The following is a 22,812-nucleotide window of genomic DNA, read 5'->3' on the forward strand; positions in this document are numbered from 1 at the left end:
TGGCCAGTGGCTGGTAAAGTTAGCGTCTGGATCCCATCATCCAAACCTAGTGTCCATTGCTTCACAGGCCCTTCCTGACAGGAAGGGTGCCCTACACTACCCTAAGGACAGTAATTGCCCCATGTGCAGGCCTTCACCTGTCAGCAGATGCTCCTCAGCTTGTGTGGGTCTGGTAGACAGCTCATGCTCAGCATGTCCAAAGTACCTCCACTCCTAACCTTCTTTTCCCAGAACTGCTCCTTCCCTATTTCAGAAAACCAATTTCTTCTTTCCAGTTTCTCAGGCAAAACCCAACAAAACAGAGCAACCCTCTCTTGCCTCATGTGCAGCTGTTGGCATGTTGTGATGTTCTTATCCTCTAAAGCAGCAGTTGCCAACTTTTCGGACCTCGCGGACCACCCGTTGGCAACCTCTGCTCTAAAGTACAGTCCAGCATTTGGTCATCTCCCTACCACTCCGTCCTCTTCCTGTCCTGGGCCACAAGATACAGAAGCCCCCAGTCTGTCCCCAAATCAGCCAGATGATCCTTTAGAACAAATTATATCTCCCTGTGCTCCCCCTGAGATCAGTCCACACTCAGCACCCTCTTTCCCCCAGCTCCTCATGCAAACTTCCTTCTCTGGGCTCTGAGAAAATCACCCCAAGTCCACTTTATAGCTCATTAGCTCTGTCACTTCTCCCAAGCACATATTACTAAGCCTTGCTTTCCTGGTGTGTGAAACAAGAGTATGACTCTAGTAATCTTGCTGGTATGTTAGTAACAGTAGTATAAATAGTCCAGATAGTATTAATGATAATGCTTCAGAGTTACAGCTCTATGGCTTATGTCTGTTTACTTTTTTTTTTTACTGGCCTGTGTGCCCGACCTATGCCATTTATTTTCTGTTGGTCTCCCACGTCCTGTTTAAAAATTCTGGTTTCTGCCACCCTTTGGAGTTGTTTTAAAACAGATTTTCCTCCTGAGGTTCTCAGACCAGTTGGATGGTGGGATTTTACTAAAATAAAGCAGCTTTTGGTAGAGGCAGTTGAAATTTGCATTTGACCCAAATCCCTATGTCAGCATTCTGCCCCGTACTTAGTGGCCCCATCATCCTGGGTTCAGTTTGTGCTATGCCTTTGTAGCCTCTAGTGTGGCTGAAACCTGCCCAGGCAGACCTGGGCTGTGTCCTGCCACCTCCCGCTGGCCCAGGACAGGACTTACCAGAGTAGTTTTGTGTCTGGAGTGTGAGGAGGAGGAGTTGAGGCCACCTAGTTTCCAGCCGTTCCCTATGTAGCAAGCAGTCTATGCCTCAGGCAGCCTTGAGCCCTGGCGGCCTCATCTGCATATTGGGCATGCTGCTGTCTGGATCTGCCCTTCTGGCAGCAGCCAGCACAGAATCCCACCAAGGCGGGTGTTCTTTGTGGGCCCCGCATTTCCTGAATGAATGGGCCTGTGGTGAAACTTCTGCGGTCCTTGCTGCTCCTTTATTTTCCTTTCCTCACTCTCCAGGAATTCTGAAGCTGATTAGAATTTGCCAGCTGGGCAATCCAGCCTCTTCACCTCCTCTTTAGAAAGTATTCTAATGTACCTCCTCACTGCTTTTTGCAGAAATCTGCAGTCACGCTTCCTTCATTCCACAGGGAGGGTTTCTTCCTGAAACTTTGTCACCATCCCTGGGTCTGCGCCTGCAGGGCTATGGCCGCCAGCCCTGACATGCTGGGGCACTGTCCTTTCCCCTTGAGAGGAGCAGCAACTACTTACCAGCACCTGCCCTGCCCTGCCCAGGAGTCAGGCCAGGGGCCAGGGATTGGCCATAGCAAGCCCCATCGGGCCCTACGGCAACTTCCTGGCTGTGTAGGAGGCATCATCCCCCACTGCAGGCCCTGCTCCCTCCAGCTGTGGTTGTCCTTCCTGTGGTGGGGGAGGGTTTCAGCATGTCTCTCCAGAGTGGCCTGCCAGAGGCACAGGCCAGGCCCTTGGTTCTTGGCCTGTGTTGGCAGCATTTCAGCCCTTGGGCTGCAGAATGAGTTGCCCTGACACAGCATGAGCTGATGGGTTCCTGGGCCCTACCGGGGCTGGCGGGAGTGGCCCTGTGGGTGTGAGGCTCTGCTCTGGCACCTCATGATCTGTTTGTTTTACACCAGTGATGATGAAGTGAGGCCACTTGGCACCACCACACCAGTCTGGTCACCTGGCACACAGCGATCTTGTTGTTGCCTGCCCCCCTATCTGTGGGCAGATTGGAGGAACGATTCACACAGGTTCTGGGGCTTATATGAGCTTCATAGATAAGATCTCGGGACTTATGCTATGGGGAGCCCCTCTGGGCTGGAGCAAAGGTAGAATGGGGAAGCATGGGTGCTCTGAGAGCAGGATTAGGGGACACAGTGATATGCAGTAGGAATATGTTCTCCTTGTCTACCTGGGATACCCCTCATCCCCAGTTGGGCACCAGGCCAGAATGGGAACTTCTTCCTCGGGCAGAATTTCCTCGGACTCCATTGAGGTCCCTCCTTGCCTGAGATCCTGGTATCCCCTCATCTTCTATCCAGATAGGCTTCTCCCAGTCCTGGGGCACACATACCTGCCAGCCAAGGTGGCCTCAGAATTGCTCCTCTTGTCCCAATTTTCAGATGTTTGAGGAACTTCTGTTTCAGACTGTGCCCGAAGGAAAAATGATTCACCCTTCCCACAATGACAGATACTCAGGACAGTGACTTGTAGAGAGACAGGATGGACAGACTCTGTGAGCAGGCTGATGGGGTTTGGGGTAAGGCATGTTGGAAAAAGAAACCTAGCACTTTAAGAGGCAAATGGGAACATTCCTCGCTTCCCTGTGGGACAGTGAAGAGATGACAGGGAGGTGGATGAGGGAATGGGGAGATCTGGGCAAGAGCAGAGGGATGGGGGTTGTATAGGGGCGGCTGAAGCTGAGCAGTTGCTGCAGGAGCGGGCTGGGATGACAAGGAGGGGTTGGGGGCACATAGATGCTGAGCTATAACTAGTAGCTCTGCCCTCCATCTAGATGGAGTGGGGAGCACCCTGGGGGTGACACAGCGATGGGGAGACCTGCTCTGTTCAACCCTTTTGGACTGACTGTAAAAGCAGATGTCGGTGCCATGGTGGTCTAATACATGTGCAGAGGGGCTGCTCTGCCTCCTTTGGGAGGAGCAAGAAGCAGCTGTCCTTTCCTTCCTTCCAGTCTAAGTCCACAGTAGAACCCGTTGGGGTCGGGCCTCCTTTAAGGATGTTGTAACTGAGTCAGCTCTGGAACGTGTCCCGTATATGATGATTTGGCCCCTTTGTTGCTTTGTGCTGTCCCCAGCCTCCCAGAAGGTGGGCTTCAGGACTGGGTCTACCCAGCCCTGTCCAGAACAGGCCTCCCAGGGTGTTCACTGGTGAGGAAACTGAGGCGCTGGGAGGCCTTGCATGTAGGCATACCACAGGTGTGAATTGGGGCTCTGAGGGGTTCACAGGTGTACTCCTCCCCCTGGCCAGGTATTGGTGGACATGGCTTCTGACTGTCCTGAGGAGAACAGGCACTTTGGGAATTCTGCTTTAGCCTAGCAGCTAAATTCCTTTCTGACCCCTGGTGAACTCTCACAGTCTTGTTTCTGGTGCCCTGCCCTGTTTGGAACATCGAGGCTGGGCTCAGAGTGGCCCCTGTAAGAGCGGGTGCCCGTGTCCCAGACTTAGCTATGGAATGCCTGCAGCCTCCCTGCAGACATCGCTGCCTGTCCTCCCTCCTGTCTGTGTGAGGGTTAACAGCACTTCAGCTTGTTGTCTGGAACCGGTTCAGACTAGTTTTCTAGAAAGTGCTTTGTCTCTCAGACTGAATCCTGGGAAGGGTCATGTGGAGCCCAGTGATGTCATGGGATCAGAAACTGACTCAGCTGTTTTATTCTTCTTCTCTTTCTTTATATCAAGACATGTGTGTTTCAGGTACAGGCGCTGGCATGGTGATGGGCCAGAATTCACTCTAAAGTTTACCTCACCAGCAGTCATAGGATTAAAAGTTACCCCCACTCTTTATCCCCCTGAGGTGAGGGCCACCCTCACTGAAGGGGAGAAGGGTCAAGAGTCAGCCCGATTTTTTGCAGGTAGGCCTGGACCTGGGTAGTACTTTGCTCTTGGCACAGCATGGTCCCTTTCCTGGATTCCGGACACCTCTAGGGAGTTCACTTTTCTTCTATTTGCTTTGAGTCTGAAGCACCAAGAATTCTCCTTCTTTCTGATAAACAGCCTCCTTCCATTGTTTCTGTCCAGGTCCCTGAGGTCTCAGCTCCCCAGATGCCCCACCACTCCTGTCCCAGCCTTCCCCAGGGCAGTGAAGAAATGTCCCGGGCACACTTTGTGGGCCCTGCGTTTGTGTACCTACTTCTGTCACTGTCACATGGCCAGAAAAATACTCCAAGCTGACACTGAAAAGTTACTAAGAAGGTAGCAACTCCATTGTGCCAAGTTTAAATGTCTTATTTTCTCCTTACCCAAAGTTCAGAATGACCGAAGAAGCATGCCGGACACGGAGTCAGAAACGAGCGCTTGAACAGGATCCAGCGGAGGAGGATGTGGAGAACAAGAAAATAAAAATGGAGAGAGGATTGTTGGCTTCAGATTTAAACACTGATGGAGACATGAGGGTGACACCCGAGCCAGGAGGCCCAGCCCCAGGATTGCTGAGTGGGGCTGAGGCGACGGCCGTGGGCAGAGGTGAAGAGCAGGCAGGTGATGGGCCTGTGGACATGCGCACCTCACACAGGTGAGTAGGAGGAGAGGGGACGGGAATCAGGTCAGGCCCAGATGTGAGTATGTGGGCTCAAGGCTCTAGCAGTTCCTCAGCCTGCAGAAAGCAGGTTTTGGTAGGTTGTCATGTAGATGGCTGTGGGACCCAGCCCTGGCATCGTTGTGCCATCCTGGCGGAGAGACCTGGACATCAGTAGCATGGGGTATGGGTCTCAGGAGGGGGGGTAGTATCCCCTGTCTGTTCCCCTGCTATTTGTTCAACTTGGTACTTTTGGTTTGTAGGAAAACTTGAGTTTTTCATTTGGTCATGCCTTCCTGCTTTTCAGATCTGAGGCTTAGGAAGCCAGGGATGCTATGCTCTGCCTGGATCATTTGGCTGCTGGCAGAGTCAGAAGCCCAGCCCAGGGTACCTCTCATTGCTCCTCTTGGAGGAGGGAACACACTGAGGAGAGGTGGTCTGTGGTGTGATCTGTTGGTTTCTCCTTAGTCGATACTGATTACTTCAAGAGTAACTTTCCTGATCCTCCACTTTTGTAAGGCTCTTAAGGAAAAAGCTTTGAAGAAATACGACTCAATGTACCACTCTATGTTCCCTCAGAAACCTTTTCTCCCTGTAAAGAGAAATTTAGGCCTAGCTCTGCTCCTGCTGTCACCCCCTCTCCAGGGAGCTCTGGTGAGAGTAGTTCTCTCCAGAATGTTCACACCCACATGTCTCATGATGTTTCACCTTGGACATGTGGGTGTGGCCATGGCGTCCCAGCCAGCTCTGCAGTCCCTCTGTGATCTATCCTTTGTCTCCCTCGCTGCTTCCCTTGAAAACTCCCCTTCACATCTCTTTGCTCAAGTAGCGGTGGAGGGTAGGGAGGTAGAGAGCTGGGGAGGCTTGGGGCTCTTTGCCTTCTAGTGAGTGTCAATTTATACTCCAGAGGGGCCTCAGCCTGTGGTCTTTGTGTTAAATCCATTTTGGAATCCAGACTGTTGGCATCCTAAGGAGATCGTCTGGCCTGGCACTTCTCATTGAAAATTCTTATCTCCTTGAGATAGATAAGTGGGAAAATCCAATCTCCTCTTATTGGGAAAGCATCATAGGCTGGAGGGATAGTGTGTGCTTTGTGTTTCTGCTACCCAGAATGGCCTTTTCTGTCTGGTTCTGCTTTCTGCAGCTCCTATTCTAAAGCGGAGGCCTCTCTTAAAGTTTCAGAAATAAAATTGTTACTCCTTTCCCTGTCTCTGACTTGGTTCTCAGCAATGTCTCAGATTGTGAGGATAAGGAGGAGCTTGTTGTTTGTTGAGATCTGTTGGGTCCCTTGCATTCCTGAGCTCCTGGTGTACATTTTTTTCCTGTAATCACTATGCTCCCCTGCAGGGCAGGCCAGTCAATTGTGAGGGAGAGGTTAAGTTGGAATGAGCTGGAACTCAAACTCAGGTCTTTCTGTTCCGAAGCCTGGGCTGCAGTTGGTCTCTGGGCCTCTTGGTCCCAGATTTTCCCCACTATCCATTGGTTTCCAACCCAAGGGCACTTAGATGAGATGACGTTTTCTGAAGTTGATGGCTGTGGTATCTTTATAACACATAGCGGATGCAAAGGAGCAGGGGACAGAGATTAACCCAGGCACACAGGGCAGGGTCCTCCTTCAGGACGAGAGACACCCCAGGGCATTGTGAACCTGTGTGAGTGTGGAAAGAGCCTGGCCGGCTTTGGAGGCCAGCAAGAGTGGGGGTCAGATCACACTCCCTGACTGACCTTGAGCAGGTGATCTTCTCCTGTGCTTTTTTATTTGTAAAATGGTCTCTGCCTTGCAGGTTGATGGGTGACAGATATGTACCCAGAATCAGCCCTGGTGTACGGCATGTGGTGAGGGAAAAAGTGTTGGCAACAACTGTCCTTCAGTCCTAGGCTTCGCTGAAAACAAGATGTCACATGTGGAGCAGTATTTCCCCGACTTCCCACACAGAATGTTTTATCTAATTCTTAGAGAAATACAGTTGGGGCTTTTGACAGAATCATAAGATCAAGTTCAGCCCAGAGCCATTCTAAAACTGTAATTCATTCTGGAGTGAGTGGCCACAGTTTTTGTGTTAGATGCAGGCAGTCTTTGGATCCTCGTTGAGGGTATCTGGCTTTGGACATCCCCTTGGGAACACACACACACACACACTCACACACACACACACTTGACCCTTGAACAGTTGGGGGGAGGGGTGTCTAGGGGCATCAATCCCTTGCGCAGTCAAAAACTCGTGTATAACTTTTGACTCCCTCAAAACTTAGTTGTCCCTTGGTATCCAGGGGGGATTGGTTCTAGGATCCAGAATCCAAGGAAGTGCAAACTAACAAATGTAAATCCAGTCAATAATTGCATTAAGTGGGAATGGTCTAAACACCTGAATCAAAGGCACAAATTGTCAGAGTAGAACAAAAAGCAATCCAGCTTAATTATATGTTGTCTACAAGAAACACTTAGATCCTTAGGTAAAAGATGGGGAAATATATACCATAAGTAAACATAAGAAAGCTAGAGTGACCAGATTTTATTAGATAAAATAGACTTTAAGACAAGAGGGGCATTTTATAACAATATATCAGGAAGATACAATAATAGTCATAAATGTATATGCACATAACAATAGAACCCCAAAATACCTGCGGCATAAGCTGATAGTATTGTTAGTAGAAATAGACAGTTCATCAGTTATAAAGATTTCAATACTCCACTCTCAATAATTGGTAGAATAACTAAACAAAATCAGCATGGCTCTAAAAGACTTGAGCACTGTTGGCCCTTTGGCTAAAGGGCATCTATAGAACACTCCACTTAGTGACTGCAGAATACCTCTTCTCACAATAACATGGAACATTCTCAGGGTAGACCATGTGCTAGGCCATAAAATAAGTCTCAAGGATGGCTGTAATAAAAAAAAGACAGATAAGCCCTGGCTGGGTGGCTCATTTGGTTGAAGCATCATCCCATACACCAAAAAGTTGTGGGTTCGATTCCTAATCAGGACACATATCTAGGTTGCAGGTTCTATTCCCATTGGGGCACATATGGGAGGCAACAGATTGATATCTTCTCTCCCCTCACCCCCACCCCCCAAAAAATGATTAGATAATAGCAAATGTTGCTGAGGATGTAGAGTAAGAAACCCTGATACATGGTGAGAATGTAAAATGACAAATAGTTTGATAATTTCTTACAAAGTTAGACATGAACTTACCACATGATTTAGCAATCTGTCCAAGGAATGTACCCAGGAGAAATGAAAACATATGTCTACACAAAGGCAGGTACTTGGATGTCCAAAGCAGCATGATTTGTAATAGCTAAAACCTGGAAACAGTCCACATATTCTTGGGTGAACAAGATATGTTAAATTTGCATAGTAGATGACTATTCAGAAATGAACAGCACAAATTATCAATACATGCTACAACATGGATGAATGTCAGGCTTGTCATGCCAAGGGAGAGACTCCCAACCCAGACTCTACATATTGTAGAATTGAATCTACGGGGAGTGTCCAAAAAAAGCAAATAGTGTAGAGAGGAGAGAAATTAGTGGCTCCATGGGGTATGGCAGGGGTGGGTGGTAGCAATGATTAACAGCTCATGGTCACAAGGGTACTTTTCGGGGTGATGGAAGTGTTCTAAAATTGGATTGTGGTGATGGTTGCACAACTCTTTTTTTTTTTTTTTTAAATATATTTTTTTATTGATTTTTCACAGAGAGGAAGGGAGAGAGATAGAGAGTTAGAAACATCGATGAGAGAGAAACATCGATCAGCTGCCTCCTGCACATCTCCCACTGGGGACGTGCCCGCCACCCAGGCACATGCCCCTGGCCGGAATCGAACCCAGGACCTTTCAGTCCGCAGGCTGACGCTCTATCCACTGAGCCAAACCGGTTTCGGCGACAACTCTTAAATTTATTAAAAATCATTATATTGTACTCTTACAATAGATGACTTTTGTGGTATATAAATTATACCTTAATATGAATGTTTTAAAAAAATACAAGTGAGGTTAAAAATAGTTTGGTTTTTGTTCTGGCATCCACAAGTGTGCTCTCAGAAAAACAAAAATCACAGAGGTGGAAGTCGTGAGCCTGTTGGTCTTGCGAGACCAACCCAAAGGTTGGGCATAGGCTACCCTCCCCCCACCTCAAGTCAGGACTATTAGATAAGGCTGAAGCTGGGATAGCATTGGGTTCTTTGTTTTGTTTTTGTGATAAATAGAATCTACTCCTTCTAGAGGAGAGTCTTTCTGTCACAAATTGTTGATCTTCAGAAATAATCTGGGACACACACAAGTGAGAACAACTCCCTGTCACCTCCCCTTTCCCTTGGGTCAAGGAGCATTCAAACTCAGTAAAACATGAACCTTGCCTGGCTGGCGTGGCTCAGTGGTTGAGCGTCCACAGTTGCAGTTCAATTCAGTCAGGGCATATGCCTGAGTTGCGGGCTTGATCCCCAGGAGGGGGCGGGCGGTGTAGGAGGCAGCCAGTTGATGATTCTCTCTCATTATAGAAACATCAGTTTCTCTCTCTCCCTCTCCCTTCCTCTCTGAAATCTATAAAAAATGTATTAAAAACAACAATAATTACAAGAACAGGAAACATGAACTTCTTCTTTAGATGTTCTGCACCTGAAATGTAAGGACTACGTCCCTTGTCACCCTGAGCCTATATGGGGTGGGGGTTCCATGAACAGTCACCTCCATGTTTCACTGAAAATGTATTTTTGTGTGTGCCTTTTTCTTTCCTTTATATATATATGTATGTATATTTTATTGATTTCAGAGAGGAAGGGAGAGAGAGAGAGAGAGAGAGAGAGAGAGAGAGAGAGAGAGAGAAATATCAGTGATGAGAGAGAAGAGAGAGAATCATTGATCAGCTGCCTCCTACATGTCCCCTACTGGGGATCGAACCCTGGACCCTTCAGTCCACAGGCAGACGCTCTATCCACTGAGCCAAACCAGCCAGGGCGTGTGTGCCTTTTTCTGAGGCACCATCTCTGTGATGGCCTTGTCCTGGGGACAGAAATGAACTCATCATGCTACTTTCTGGGGTACCATATTATGAAACAACATGCAGAGGCCTTAGGGACTGTTTGAGGGTATGGCTCATGGGGGAAGGGGGTCGAAGTCATTGGGTACCTAAGCAGACCATCTCTACTTCTCTCATTTTACTTGGAAGAAAACACAGACAGGGCAGGGGCAGACCAAGAGCCCCGTTTCTTCTTCTCAATAGCCTGCTACGTGGACCTTGGATGTGTCACAGGTGTCTTGGTGATTGCCTATACTGGCTTCTGTTGGGGGGTGTGGCCTTGAGGCAGCCTTGTATCTCCCTCTTCTCTCCCCTTCCCCCATTGAGTCATGCATCTCTTTAGCCCAGGGATGGGACTTCACTTGGACCAAGGGCTTGCCCCTTATGTGGTAGGAGGGGCTACTGTACCCACCGAGAGCCTACTGGGAGCTGGCAGTAGCATCCAGAGCCCTTAGAGGTGTTATTGCCTTTTAATTTTTCTGGCTTTCTACCTCCCTGGTCAGGCATTTAAAAGTTATAACAGACTGTAGCATGTACAAAAGTACTGTCTGTTTTCTGGGTCTGCAAAGCAGGGCACGTTTGTTGAAGCTGGTATCCTTGATAACAGAATCACTGTCTCATCTTTCTTTTGAGACTTTGGCATTTACCAAGGGAGTAGTGGGGGGTGACACATCTGTGTAGAGACCAGTCACCTCTTTGTGCCCAGGAATCTCATTGGCTGGTCATTTGTAATTAAGACAGGGCTTGATGGCCCACAGTGGTGGTGTGTAGGCGGGCACATCATCCACGTACACGTTAACACCCAGGTCTTCTTCCAATGCAAAAATGAATCTGAAAGTAACACGGTAGTGCAGCCATTTGTTTGTAATGTGAGTGTGTGTGATAGCCTGTTCTGTTCTGTGTAGAAATGGGGTCTGAAGGAAAAGGTTTACATCACCTAAGATGACTCAATGCATGGGTCATAGGTAGTGTTTGTTGTTTGGGTGACATTCTTTGTAAGTGGCCTCTTGAGGGGGAAGGATAAAGTAAACACTGGGGCCTGCCCTGGCAAGAGGTAACAGTTGCACACCATGTGAGCCTTTCCTGGTACAGTTTGCATACATGCATCCACCTATGTAGTCCAAAGCCTTAGCAGAGTACAGAACCTTGTCCTCACCCTATGAAATTCCCTCAAGACCTCCGTGCATTTCCTGGCCTCCCTGACTGGGTGCACTCTCCCACGCTAGACATAACCTCTCCTCTTCTCAGACTTCCTACAAATGGCGTCATGCAGTATGTGTTTGGTGGATTCTGGCTTCTCTCTGTGTGCTTTGAGATTCATTCATGGTGCGTATCAGCATTTTGCTGAGCAACTCCTGCGTGGATGTCAGAGTTATCCACTCACCTGTCCATAGACTGCCAGGGCTGGTAAGCACAGCTGCCATGATCATTCCTGCAGGTCTTTACATGGACATTGATGCTCATTTCTCTTGGTGTGTGTTGTTTTAAAGAAACTACCATTTCCCCCAAAATGTCTAGGCCATTTTACTCTGGTAGGTGTGGGGGACTGGCCACTTCATTTTCACTTGGTGTCTTCAGTCTTTTTTATTTTTATTTTTATACTAGAGGCCCAGTGCACGAAATTCATGCACTGGCGGGGGGGGGGGGGTGTTCCCCCTCTGCCTGGCCTGTGCCCTCTCGAAGTCCGGGAGCCTTTGGGGGATGTCCCGGAGGCGGGAGGGCTGCTGCGCTCGCCAGCTGTGAACCCAGCTCAGGGCTTCTGGATGAATGGCATTCCGCCTGTGGGAGTGCACTGACCACCAGGGGGCAGCTCCTGCGTTGAGCATCTGCCCCCTGGTGGTCAGTGCATGTCATAGCGACTGGTCGTTCTGCCATTGGGTCAATTTGCATATTAGCCTTTTATTATATAGGATAGGATTTTTAGAGAAACATCAATTGGTTGCCTCCCGCATGCACCCTGACCAGGAATTGAACCTGCCACCTTTTTGGTGTACAGGATGATGATATCTTCAGTCTTATGATATTTTTTAATTGATTTTTAGAGAGAGTAGTGGGGGGGGGGCATCAATTGGTTGCCTCCAGCATGCAACCAAGCCTGCAACTGAGGTATGTGCCCTTGACCGGGAATCAAACCTGAGACCGTCCAAGGGTTGACGCTCTAATCACTGAGTAAAACAGGCCACCGAAGTCTTTACAATCTTAGCCAATGGGTTTCCAGAGCGGTATGGGTCCGGGTCCTGGCCTGCTTGTATGACTATCAGTCTTTTGCCCTTGATAACAGAAGGATAATTGTTGCTGCACTGGCTGCCTGTCTGGTGATGGGTAGGAGTGCTCACTGGCCATGTACAAACCTGAGCCCCTACCCACTGTGTTCTCAGGACCATGTGGCACTGCAGCTGTGCCTGGCCTGCTGGCCAGCTGTCTACTGGAATGTGTATCCTTGAGTGAGTTGGGCGAATGTGACACAGCTGTGGGCGTGATGGCTTGGGAAAGGGTCCTGGTTTTCACATAGCCAAGTAGGTGTGGCCCTCACCCTGGTTCATCTGCAGTCTTCCTCACAGGGATTGACCTTCCTGTCTTATGTGAGAGCTTTGGAAGTCCTGCATCCAGAAACCTGTTCGTTCCTTCTGACCATCACTTCTCTGAGTTGGGGCTCCAGCACTCTGGGAGACCCTTTGAAGCTCAGCTCCCTCCCAGCACCTGTTGTGGGTTGGCTGCTCCCTTTCACTGCTGATTCTCTCTCTGCTTCTGGACAACTTCCAGGAGAGCCTGGGTCTCAGAAAGCTACTCCATCAGCTCCAACTGGAAATCTTAGCCTGCTTGTGATTTTTATTTTTTATTATTTATTTTTAATTTTAAAAAATATATTTTATTGATTTTTTACATAGAGGAAGGGAGCGGGATAGAGAGTTAGAAAAATCGATGAGAGAGAAACATTGATCAGCTGCCTCCTGCACACTACCTACTGGGTATGTGCCCGCAACCAGGGTACATGCCCTTGACCAGAATCAAACCTGGGACCCTTGAGTCTGCAGGCTGACGCTCTATCCACTGAGCCAAACCGGTTAGGGCCTGCTTGTGTTTTTTATTGTGTTCAGAACATGGGAACTGAGAGATACGTTTCTTTGGAAATCAGTTCCTGGTTCCATGCTCTCTTCTCTGCGTCACTGCCACCTCCAAACTTTTGTGGCCTCTCTCCATCTTCTCATTCTCTGCCTCACCCCTTCCCTTTGGGCTTCTCATCCCAGTTCTCTCTCTGACCATACCTTATTCCAGGTTTGAAATAATTGACATTTGAGGGTTTCACCTATACTTCTAAAAGTTATTAGATTATTTTGGGATATCAGAGTGACATAGTGTCACTCTGGGCATAGTGTGAGCCGGCCTGGTAACAGGTAAGGAGCACCATAGGTTGTCACTTTCCTGTTGCCTTTATGGCACCCTCCTCTGGCCATGGAGGGGATGGTTTCTCACTGGACAGTGTAAGCCTTCTGGAGATGTCCTGTGTGGTAGCCCTTGTTCATGGTCATCAAGGTAAACACTCTTAAGTGCTTATCCTTCAGCAGTCAGGAATGCTTCTCTTCACACATGTGTGAATTAAGCAGATTTGAAAATTACTTTGAAATTCTTTGGTGTAATTCTGCAATGCAGTTTCTGATATCTCCTCATAGCACATATTCCTGCTCGTGTTTTGTCACATGTTGACAGGCTCCTCACCCTGTTAGTTGGGTCATTTAAACGTTCTACTTGCAGGGATATGTGAGGGAACGTCTCTGACCAGCCAGTCCTCTACTGGGCTGGCTTAAACTGCTCTTAATATGCACGGCTTTTTATCTTGCATCCTGTGATGCGGGGGTGGCAAGTGCACTGGCCAGAGCAATGGGACCGAGGGATCCCACTGTGTCCTTCACAGCCACCTAATCTGGTAACGGAACAAAATGAAGGGGAGGACTATGTGTAGAGCAGGTGGGAACAGGAGTTATTCCTGGGACCTCCCAAAGGTGTGTGTGACCCCAGGTGGGACAAACAGGGGACACACTAGGAGAGAAGCATTTTCTCAGTGCCCTGAAGGAAAAGGAGAGCTGGCCTGTTTGCAAGAGATTGCCAAGCTTTTTCCTTGAGAAGATTAACACATGAATTGTAATTTGTGAGCCTGAGGGTGGTACCAGCAGGTGGTGGAAAGAGAATGAGGGTGTCTTTCTGCCTGATTCCACTCACCCCCATGTGGCCCAGGACAGTTTACCCCATCCTTAGAACCCACCATCTCTGAATCGAGGCTGGTCTCTTTTTTTTGTTGTTGTTGATTTCAGAGAGGAAGGGAGAAAGAGAAATATCAATGGTAAGAGATAATCATCGATTGGCTGCCTCCTGTGTGCCCCCCACTGGGCATTTGCCCTGACTGGGAATCAACCATGACCTCCTGGTTCATAGGTCACTCAACCACTGAGCCACGCCAGCCGGACAAGGTTGGTCATTCCTGAGCCTTAGAAGCTCCCAGTGTCATTCAGTAAGGTTTGTCACAGTGCTTATGGGAAGGAGCCATGGGACTCATGGGTGTCCAAGAGTGAGAGAGGGGAGTATAGGTGGATGGCCACAGGCACCTGTGGGAGTAAGGTGGGTGACATGCACAGCCAGGCATCAGCTGCCTTTGAACTTGCTGAGTTCCCTTTGGTCAAGGCAGTCTCAGTGCTGGCACCATGGAGGGGCCCACAGGGGGCAGGATGAGTGAGGAGGTGAGGAGTGTGCGAGGGGTGGAGAGGCGGGAGAGATAAACCAGCCCTTGCTGCTCGGCCAGTGTGACTCAGTGGTTGATCTATGAACCAGGAGATCATGGTTCGATTCTCAGTCAGGGCACAATCCCCAGTAGAGGGCATACAGGAGGCAGCTGATCTTATCAATGTTTCTGTCTCTCCCTCTCCCTTCCTCTCTCTGAAATCAATAAAAATATATCAAGGAGAGAAAAAAACCCAGCCCTTGCTGCATTTCCTCTTCCTTGGGTCCCAAGCCATAGTACTGCTTATTTTTAGAATTTAATCTTAAAAATAGTTGTGATATAACCACATTGCAAAGCTTCGGGTCTTAGTGGGACTGAGACCTGCTAGCTTGTAGTGTTCCTCAGAGCAGAGCCTTGACAGCTCTCAGAAAAAAACGTCAACACAATGGTACTCTGAGGAGAATGACCAGTTCAGGCATACCGCATTTTCTTCCTTCAGGAACACTTGGCAGTGCCTATGGTCATTGTGGAACAGAGCAGTCTTGGTGGCACTGTCTGGGGAGCTTACAGCCCAGAAATTGGGGTACTTAGGGTTTCAGGTCCCTGGAGCCTTTGGGTTTGGTCAGAGTTGGGGGCTGAGAAGGCCCAGGGTGGTGGGAGCAGGGTGGCTATCTGGCTGGGAAGGTCAGGCCCTGGAGTGCCCTCTGGAGGGGGAAGAGGTGGTGTTCTGGGCCTGGGTAGAGCTGAGGAGCACCTGGATTTGAGGATGGGGGTGGACCTGTTGGGAAAGAGAGAAAATACCTTTGCCTGGAAAGTAGCAGTCTGTGGAGAGTGGGGCATCAGGTGCAGGGTAGTGTACTAGCATTGGGAACTTGGGACAGCCACTGGGCAGTCTGTGCTTGGTCTCCCAATCTGCAGGCACACAGTGTCAGAGCGGAGCTGCCCTGGGAAATGCCAGTATCTGTGCATTGAGTAACGGCGGGGCCTGTACAGTCGCTGCTTTAAAGGCCACAAGAACAGGGTTACCAAGTTTTGTTGCCTTATAATTGAGTAGATTTTATAGAGAAATTACAGTGTATCTGTGGGGTGAGTCCTATTAAATTTTTAGTCTCTCTCTCTTTTCAAAATATAACTTCAAGAAAAAGTCCATGTGTCAGGAGGCCCTCACTCAGGAGCCTTTGCTCAGACTGACATCTGCCACAGGGATGGGAAACCCTTTGCCACAAGCACTGGCACAGCCCCTTTACCATCTCTAGTACCCAGAGAACATTGGTGTTGAAAATATCTGTTGATGCCCTAGCTGGTTTGGCTTAGTGGATAGAGCGTCAGCCTGTGGACTGAGCAGTCCTGGGTTTGATTGCGGTCAAAGGCACATGCCCGGATTGTGGGCTCAACCCCCAGTAGGGGGCGTGATGACTCTTCATCATTGATGTTTCTCTCTCTCTCTCTCTCTCTCTCTCTCTCTCTCTCTCTCTCTCTCTCTCTCTTCCTCTTTGAAATCAATAAAAATATGTTTTTAAAAAAAGAAAATATCTGTTGACAATATTAATTCATTTAATAAAGATGACAATGTTATTCATTAATAAAGATGACCCATTATTACATGGCAGCATAAATTACATTTTTTAATGAGAAATAACTATTCTGCAAGTTTAATTACTTTGCTTAGTAAGTAGACAGCTGGATTCTCATATCTCTTCTGCGACCAATTTCTTGTGATATGTTGTTAGGGTTAAAGCCTGTGAAAAAACCCACTTTCACACAGAACATTTGGGGCACTGAGGTATTTGGTTAGTCTTTTTAGATAATTGTGTATTTTTTCCTTTAGTGCAACACTAAAACACAAAGTGGCCTCTCCCTAACACAGCGGTTCTCAACCTGTGGGTCACGACCCCTTTGGGGTCAAACGAACCTTTCACAGGGGTCGCCTGAGACCATCAGAAAACACATATATAATTACATATTGTTTTTGTGATTAATCACTATGCTTTAATTATGTTCAATTTGTAACAATGCAAATACATCCTGCATATCAGATATTTACATTACGATTCATAACAGTAGCAAAATTACAGTTATGAAGTAGCAACGAAAATAATTTTATGGTTGGGGGTCACCTCAACATGAGGAACTGTATTAAAGAGTCGCGGCATTAGAAAGGTTGAGAACTACTGCCCTAACAGTTAGTTGCATTATAGACTCTTAAACCTTTTTAGTGAACTTCCTGTACTTCGTTACATTATAGTCCACCAGTCTTTCTTGCATTTTGAACAGAATAATATTTTTTTTTTAAAAGTACATCCTAATTTTAGGATCATTTTAGATTTACAGAAAGGTTGCAAAGATTCTGCTCACCCTGTCCCAGTCTCCCCATTGTTAATAGGTTACTGTGGAACCGAACACCCACATGTTGCTATTAACTAAAGTCTATACTCTATTCAGATTTCCTTTCTTTTTTACCTTTTCTGTCCCAGGATCCTTGTTACATTTAGTTTCCTTAGGCTCCTCTGGGCTGAGACAGTTTCTCTGACTCCCCCCCCCCCTTTTTTTTTTAAATATATATTTTTTTATTGATTTCAGAGAGGAGATAGAAACATCAATGATGAGACAGAATCATCCATAGGCTGCCTCCTGCATGCCCCCACTGGGGATCGAGACCACAACAGGGCATGTGCCCTGACTTGGAATCAAACTGTGACTTCCTGGTTCATAGGTCAATGCACGCCAGTTGGGCTCAGCCTTTCCTGATTTGATGATCTGGACAGTTTTGAGTACCATTGAGGTATTTTGTAGGATGCCCTCAATTGGGATTTGTGTTTTCTTATGTTTTTCTTATGGTTGGACTGGGGTGATGGGTATGTGGAGGGTGAGGAAGACCACAGAGGTGAGGCACCCTTCTCTGTACATTGTGTCTGGGGCACATACCATCAATGTGACTTTTTTAAAAAATTTGTTTTGGAGAGGGAGAGAGAGATAGAAACATCAGTGATGAGAGAGAATCATTGATTAGCTGCCTCCTGCATGCCCCCAACTAGGGATCAAGCCCGAAACCCGGGCATGTGCCCTGACTGGGAATTGAACTGTGATCTCCAGGTTCATAGGTTGACGCTCAACCACTGAGCCACGCCAGCCAAGCGAATGTGACTTTTCACTGATGTTGACCTTGACCCCTGGTGGAGGTGGTGTCTGTCAGGTGTCTCCCACGTAAAGCTTCTCTCTTGCCTTTTTGTGTGTTATCCACTTTGGAAGGAAGTCACTATTTACAGCCCATAGTAACCATTCCCCCTCTTCAAGGTTGCAGCATCTGCATAGATTACTTGATATTCCTCTGCCTGGGAAATATGTCTCTTCTCCTCCTGAATGATATTTTTATTCTGTTTGATTTTTGTTGTATCATTGAACATTAGAAAATACTGGTTTACTTGCTTTTTGAGATCTTTCAGATACAGTTGACCCTTGAATAACATGGGTTTTCACTGTGTGAGTCCACTTATACATTGATGTTTTTCATTAACATACAGTACTGTAAATGTCTTTTTTTATGATGTTCTTGATTTTTACTCTAGCTTACTTTATTGTAAGAATATAGTATATGATACATATAACATATAAAATATGTGTTAATTGACTATCTGTATGACATCTGTATTGACTGTCGGTATGTTATCTGTATGACATCCAGTCAACAGTAGGTTATTTATTAGTAGTTAAAGTTTTAGGAAGTCAAAACTTACATGTGGATTTTTTATTGTGCAGGGGTCAGTGCTCCTAACCCCTGAGTTGTTCAAGGGTCAACTCTACTGACACATTTCATTTTCAGTATTGCAGAATCAGATTAATTCATCTCTGATATGTTGGGAAGCTGTTGGGCTCATAGAGGCAAACACTAGTTTTTCAAAATTCTATCTTGTCACAGAATATTAAAAAGACTCTAACTCGAGGGCTGGGGTGGTTGAACATTGACCTGTGAACCAGGAGGTCACGGTTCCGTTCCCTGTCAGGGCACATGCCCAGGCTTTGGACTTGATCCCCAGCGGGGGGGCATGCAGAAGGCAGCCAATCAATGGTTCTTCATAAGGGCATTGCCCATAGCGTGACAACACTGACTCCTGGCATAGTTTGGCACTGCTGTCCCACCTTGGAGAAAAAAGCAGATGTTGTTCGGTGTTACAACCTGGCAGAGCCCCAGGAGGGGTCCCAAGGACCAATTTGGGGAACTGCTAGTAGCCCAGTGTTATGCAGAGGAGCACAGGCAAATCGTTTCTGGCTGTCCAGCGTGGGCAGAGTCAGGATGCCCAGCAGGGTCTGTGCTTATGTCTCCATCAGCACAATGGTTGATGGCCTGCTGGGGGTCAGACAGTGGAAGGAAGAGAAACAAACCCTCAGCCTGAGACCTTGTCCCTAGGGACCTCCAGTTGCAGGGCGGGTGATCAGATGAGTCAGTTCAGAGCAGAGAAAGTGATGGGGTTGCCTCAAGTGTGCACATTGCATTCTGCGAGGATCTGGAAGAAAGGCAGAGTCACTGTCTTTTGACTAGGTGCTTTTTTTTTTTTTTTGTATCTTTTACATTTTATGACACCCCCTTGAAGTCAGCAGCATTCATTCTGAAGATGAAGAAAGCAAGGTTCATTGAGGTTTGGGGCCAGGTTCCCACAGCCAGAGAGGTACACCTGGCCCCCCCCGGTCCTCCTGTATGACCTGGGTGGCTGACCTGTGTGGAGTCTCTTGGCTGCTGGGCTCAGAGTAGCTGGAGCAGGTCTGAGCAGGTGGGGGTTGGGGAACAGGTGAGCCTGAAAGGATTTGCCTGTGGAAGGTGAGGAAGGATCCAGCAGTTTGAATTAGGTATTTAAAGGGAGGCAAAGTGTGTGCTTTCCATTTATCACAAAAGTTTGTGGTTAGTACAAACTAGGAAGCCGTGCTTGTTGCTCATGTGTGGTTTTCACCTGCACATAGGTGACCCTTCTCTTGCTATATGTTGGTGAGGAAGCCGGCATCCCAAAATGTGGGTTTGGGTTCATCTGATGTCTGGAGTCCCTCTGAGCTGGAGAGTGCTCCTGGGTTCTCTTTATGTCCTCCTTGGTGGAAGATTGGCCTAACATGTGGTTAGGGAACAGAGGAAAGAGTGGACACTAGCATTGATGCTGTGGCCAACAGTCTGGGTTTGACGTTTGTTTTTCTTTTACTCTTCCAAGGTCCTGGCCCTTTGGGAGCCTGGATTCCCAAGTGCCAAAATCCTACCTAGTTTCATCAGGCAGATGGTCATCCATGTGTAGTGAGAGTTGTTTCTCAGTCAAGTTTGAGACCCCGTCTATGTCCTCACAGTCATTTCTATGTTACTTCAGGGACTTTATATGCAGATGCTGCTGGCTGTCTAGGATCCCTCAAGTATGAATAAAAACACTTCCCCCTTTAATCTAGTATAAAAATTGTGTTTGGTAACTCAAGGTAGAGACGTCAGAGTTGAAAGTCACATGGGACCCATCCTCTCCCACCTTATACTAGTACTCTCTGCAGGCCACAGGCATGTGACCTGGGAAAATCATTCCATTCAGACTACTATTCACTTGTGGACGGGTGTAACAGTCGAACAGCTGCGAGGATTATATGGAAGTGTGCATCTTGATGGTTGGCACAGGGCTGGCCATTATAAAGGATCAGTATATGTCCTGGGCGATTTTTCCAAACCTTACATATATCAGCTTTTCAGTTCTATGACTGGTCATTTCCAATAAGTGTCTCTTCCTGAATTTTTGAACAGAGTGTGCTGAACTGGATTTAATCTTCCTGGTGGTGTTGAATCCTGGCTGGACCGGTCAGGATCGTGCTGAAGTGACTCCTTGGGTGGGAGCTGGCCCTGCAGGCTACCTTGTTACTATCTGGTGTTGGGGTCTTTCCATGGGGCCACTGCCAGCTGTTGGCTCAGGAGGTCCTCTCTTTGGCTTGTCTGTACATCTCTCGGCGACTCTTCACACCCGGAAACTGGCCCCTATCACTGCTTCCAGTCACAGTGAGGTCCTCTTGGCCTTCCTGGCCAGGATTTGTAACTTTCAGGGGTTCCTTTGTTCCTAAAAGGAGCCCCCGAAAGATAGGCTGAATGTCTCCTGACCTTGCTGATGGCATAGTGCTCCTCTGCTCCTGCCATGTGCCCTGGGATTGCCCATCTCTGTGCTGGGGATCCTAAAGGGGGGTTTGGGCTCACAGGCCAGAGCCTGGCCACACATGCTCCCTCCTCTTCTGATATGTTCAGCTGTAGCTGTCGCAGGGCAGGTGCACTGTAATGGCATCCCAGAGTGATAGTCAGACCTGAAGTCTCCAGGAAGAATGATGGCTAGGTTTCAAAAATCCCATTGCAGCTGCTCACCTCCATGGCCTTTGTGGCCAAGAAGCAAAATGTGTTCTGACTTCCAGGCCCCCACAAAGCAGGCTTTTCTCTTGACATCCCAGCCAACAGGGTGTCAAGTTACAGTGCTGGGAGAAGTAGCAGTGGATGCCAAGAAGGGATTCAAGCAGAGGGGTGAGAAGCAGGCTGGTGGGCTCCAGGGCTGTAAGGGTCTGGGGAGGGGACCAGGCACCCCTCCCCCTATGGGGCAGGTAGGACATGGACTGTGGGGCACAATCTGTGTCTGGGCAGCAGAGCTTCCTGTCTAATCACATCAAATGTTTCTGAGTGAATGGCATCCCTTGGAAAAGGAGGGTGGGGTTCCAGTGAGCAGCCTCCATGTCCAGGTGGCCATGAAAGGCCCCAGAAATGTGTGTCTGTCAAGACACCCAGTTCTCAAGGGCCTGCCAGTAAGATGGTGCCAGATGTTAGGACTACCCAGGAACTGGTGATACCTCTTATTTTCTCGTAGGACTTTTCTAGAAGTGTTTCTGGAATTGTGGGGGTGGAGGGGTGCTCATTGGATTAAGCATGGAATTGCTTTTGGCTGTGACTCAGATATCACTCCAGGTTGTATCTGAAGGTGGTGGCTCATAGGCTTGAGGATGGCCCCTCCTTTTCTGTGGGACTTTCTCCTCACCCTCTTTGCTGGGCAGCTCTGATCTCTTGCTGGTCTTCCTGGAACTCCATGTCTATCTTATTCCAAGTTCTGTATCTGCCACAGGAGATACATGTGTGGAGAATTGCACTAGTCCCTTTGGGGGGCTTTGAGAGTCAGCAGGGGTGGCTACTAGGAACCCCCCTTGTCTCTCCCTACTCTATCCCAGGGTAATGTCTAGGATAGATGGCCTCTGTTGGGGACAGTCTGAGGGAGGACAAGGAGTTACCGTGGTGTGGGCTAACTTCCTGTTGGCCCCATTATCTTAATGGTTTAAAGTAATGATGTATTGGTTTGTAATGGTCTGTTGGGTCTCCTGGTTGGCTGGTCCCAGCAGGGCACTGCTTCTTGGGCTCTTGTTCTTGCAGTCCACGTTAGCTGAGCTGGATGGCTGGTGGCTTTGTCACTCACATGGGATGGCTAGGCTCATCTCCATGGCTGTCTCTGACCCTCAGAGACCCTCTTTCCATGAAGCTAGCTCGGCATCCTACACCAGGGTGGTCTCGGGAGCTGCAGTACCTGGGCCTTCGTGGGCTCACTCTAGGGGCCCAAGTAGGAGCTGCAAGGTTCCTGTGGCCTTGCCTCAAAAGCTTGCAATGTTGCTTCCTCCACGTTCCTGTAGAGAGAGCAAGTCACAAAACCAGCCCAGGTCATGGGAACAGGACTAGATGGAGTGTGAGCACAGTCAAGGGTCAGCTGGAATGAGCGCCTTCACAGGGCTGTCAAGGCTGGGCTGATGACTTCATCAGGGTGGAGCGCTGGTTCTCTGCACAGGGTTTTGTCAACCACGAGTATTGGGGCTTCCTCTTAACATCCACCAGAATCCTGGACTCACAGGCTAGAGGTTGGACTTCCAGGGCCTGTGTCCTGAACAGACACATAACCCAGAATTCAGAAATCCTTTTAAGTGAATTTGCACATCCTTTAGCAACACAGTATTGATTGTGCCTGTGGACATAGTCACCCACCTGTGCAAGATCATTAGTTACTCTACAGGTACTGCTGAGTTTCTTGTGGACTTAAAGACCCCATCCTGGAACCAGGTGCCAGGGAAGAGGAGGAAATGGGCGTGTGTCAATCCTGTTACTTGAAAATCCACTATGTCAGACCATATTGTAGCTGCTGGGACAGTTGCTCACAGAACAGACACAATTCCTGCCCTCACAGGTTTGAGAATATTTGAATGCTAGTTACCTCAGTAGCCCATTGTGTGCTAAGCTTGCATTCACAGTGAGCAGCCTCTTAATGCTTCAGGAAAGGTCTGGACTCCGATTTCCTGACAGCTTCCTAAGT

The 22,812-nt window shown here is 48.1% G+C and overlaps 1 protein-coding gene across 7 annotated transcripts in view; it reads left to right on the forward strand.

Annotated features, from left to right (window-relative positions):
• The window catches only part of GATAD2A (GATA zinc finger domain containing 2A), a 107,173-nt gene that overhangs the window by 66,024 nt on the left and 18,337 nt on the right, over positions 1 to 22,812 (forward strand). For 6 of the 7 annotated variants that reach the window (XM_006100409.3, XM_023764012.1, XM_014465849.2 and 3 more), the window contains one exon: positions 4,474 to 4,739. In XM_006100409.3, the coding sequence (XP_006100471.1) occupies positions 4,474 to 4,739 (266 nt within the window). The remainder of the gene's footprint in view (positions 1 to 4,473; positions 4,740 to 22,812) is intronic. The other variant, XM_023764011.1, reaches the window with a different exon arrangement.

Source organism: Myotis lucifugus, unplaced genomic scaffold, assembly GCF_000147115.1.
Source record: "Myotis lucifugus unplaced genomic scaffold, Myoluc2.0 scaffold_311, whole genome shotgun sequence".
In the NCBI taxonomy this organism is placed as follows: domain Eukaryota; kingdom Metazoa; phylum Chordata; class Mammalia; order Chiroptera; family Vespertilionidae; genus Myotis; species Myotis lucifugus.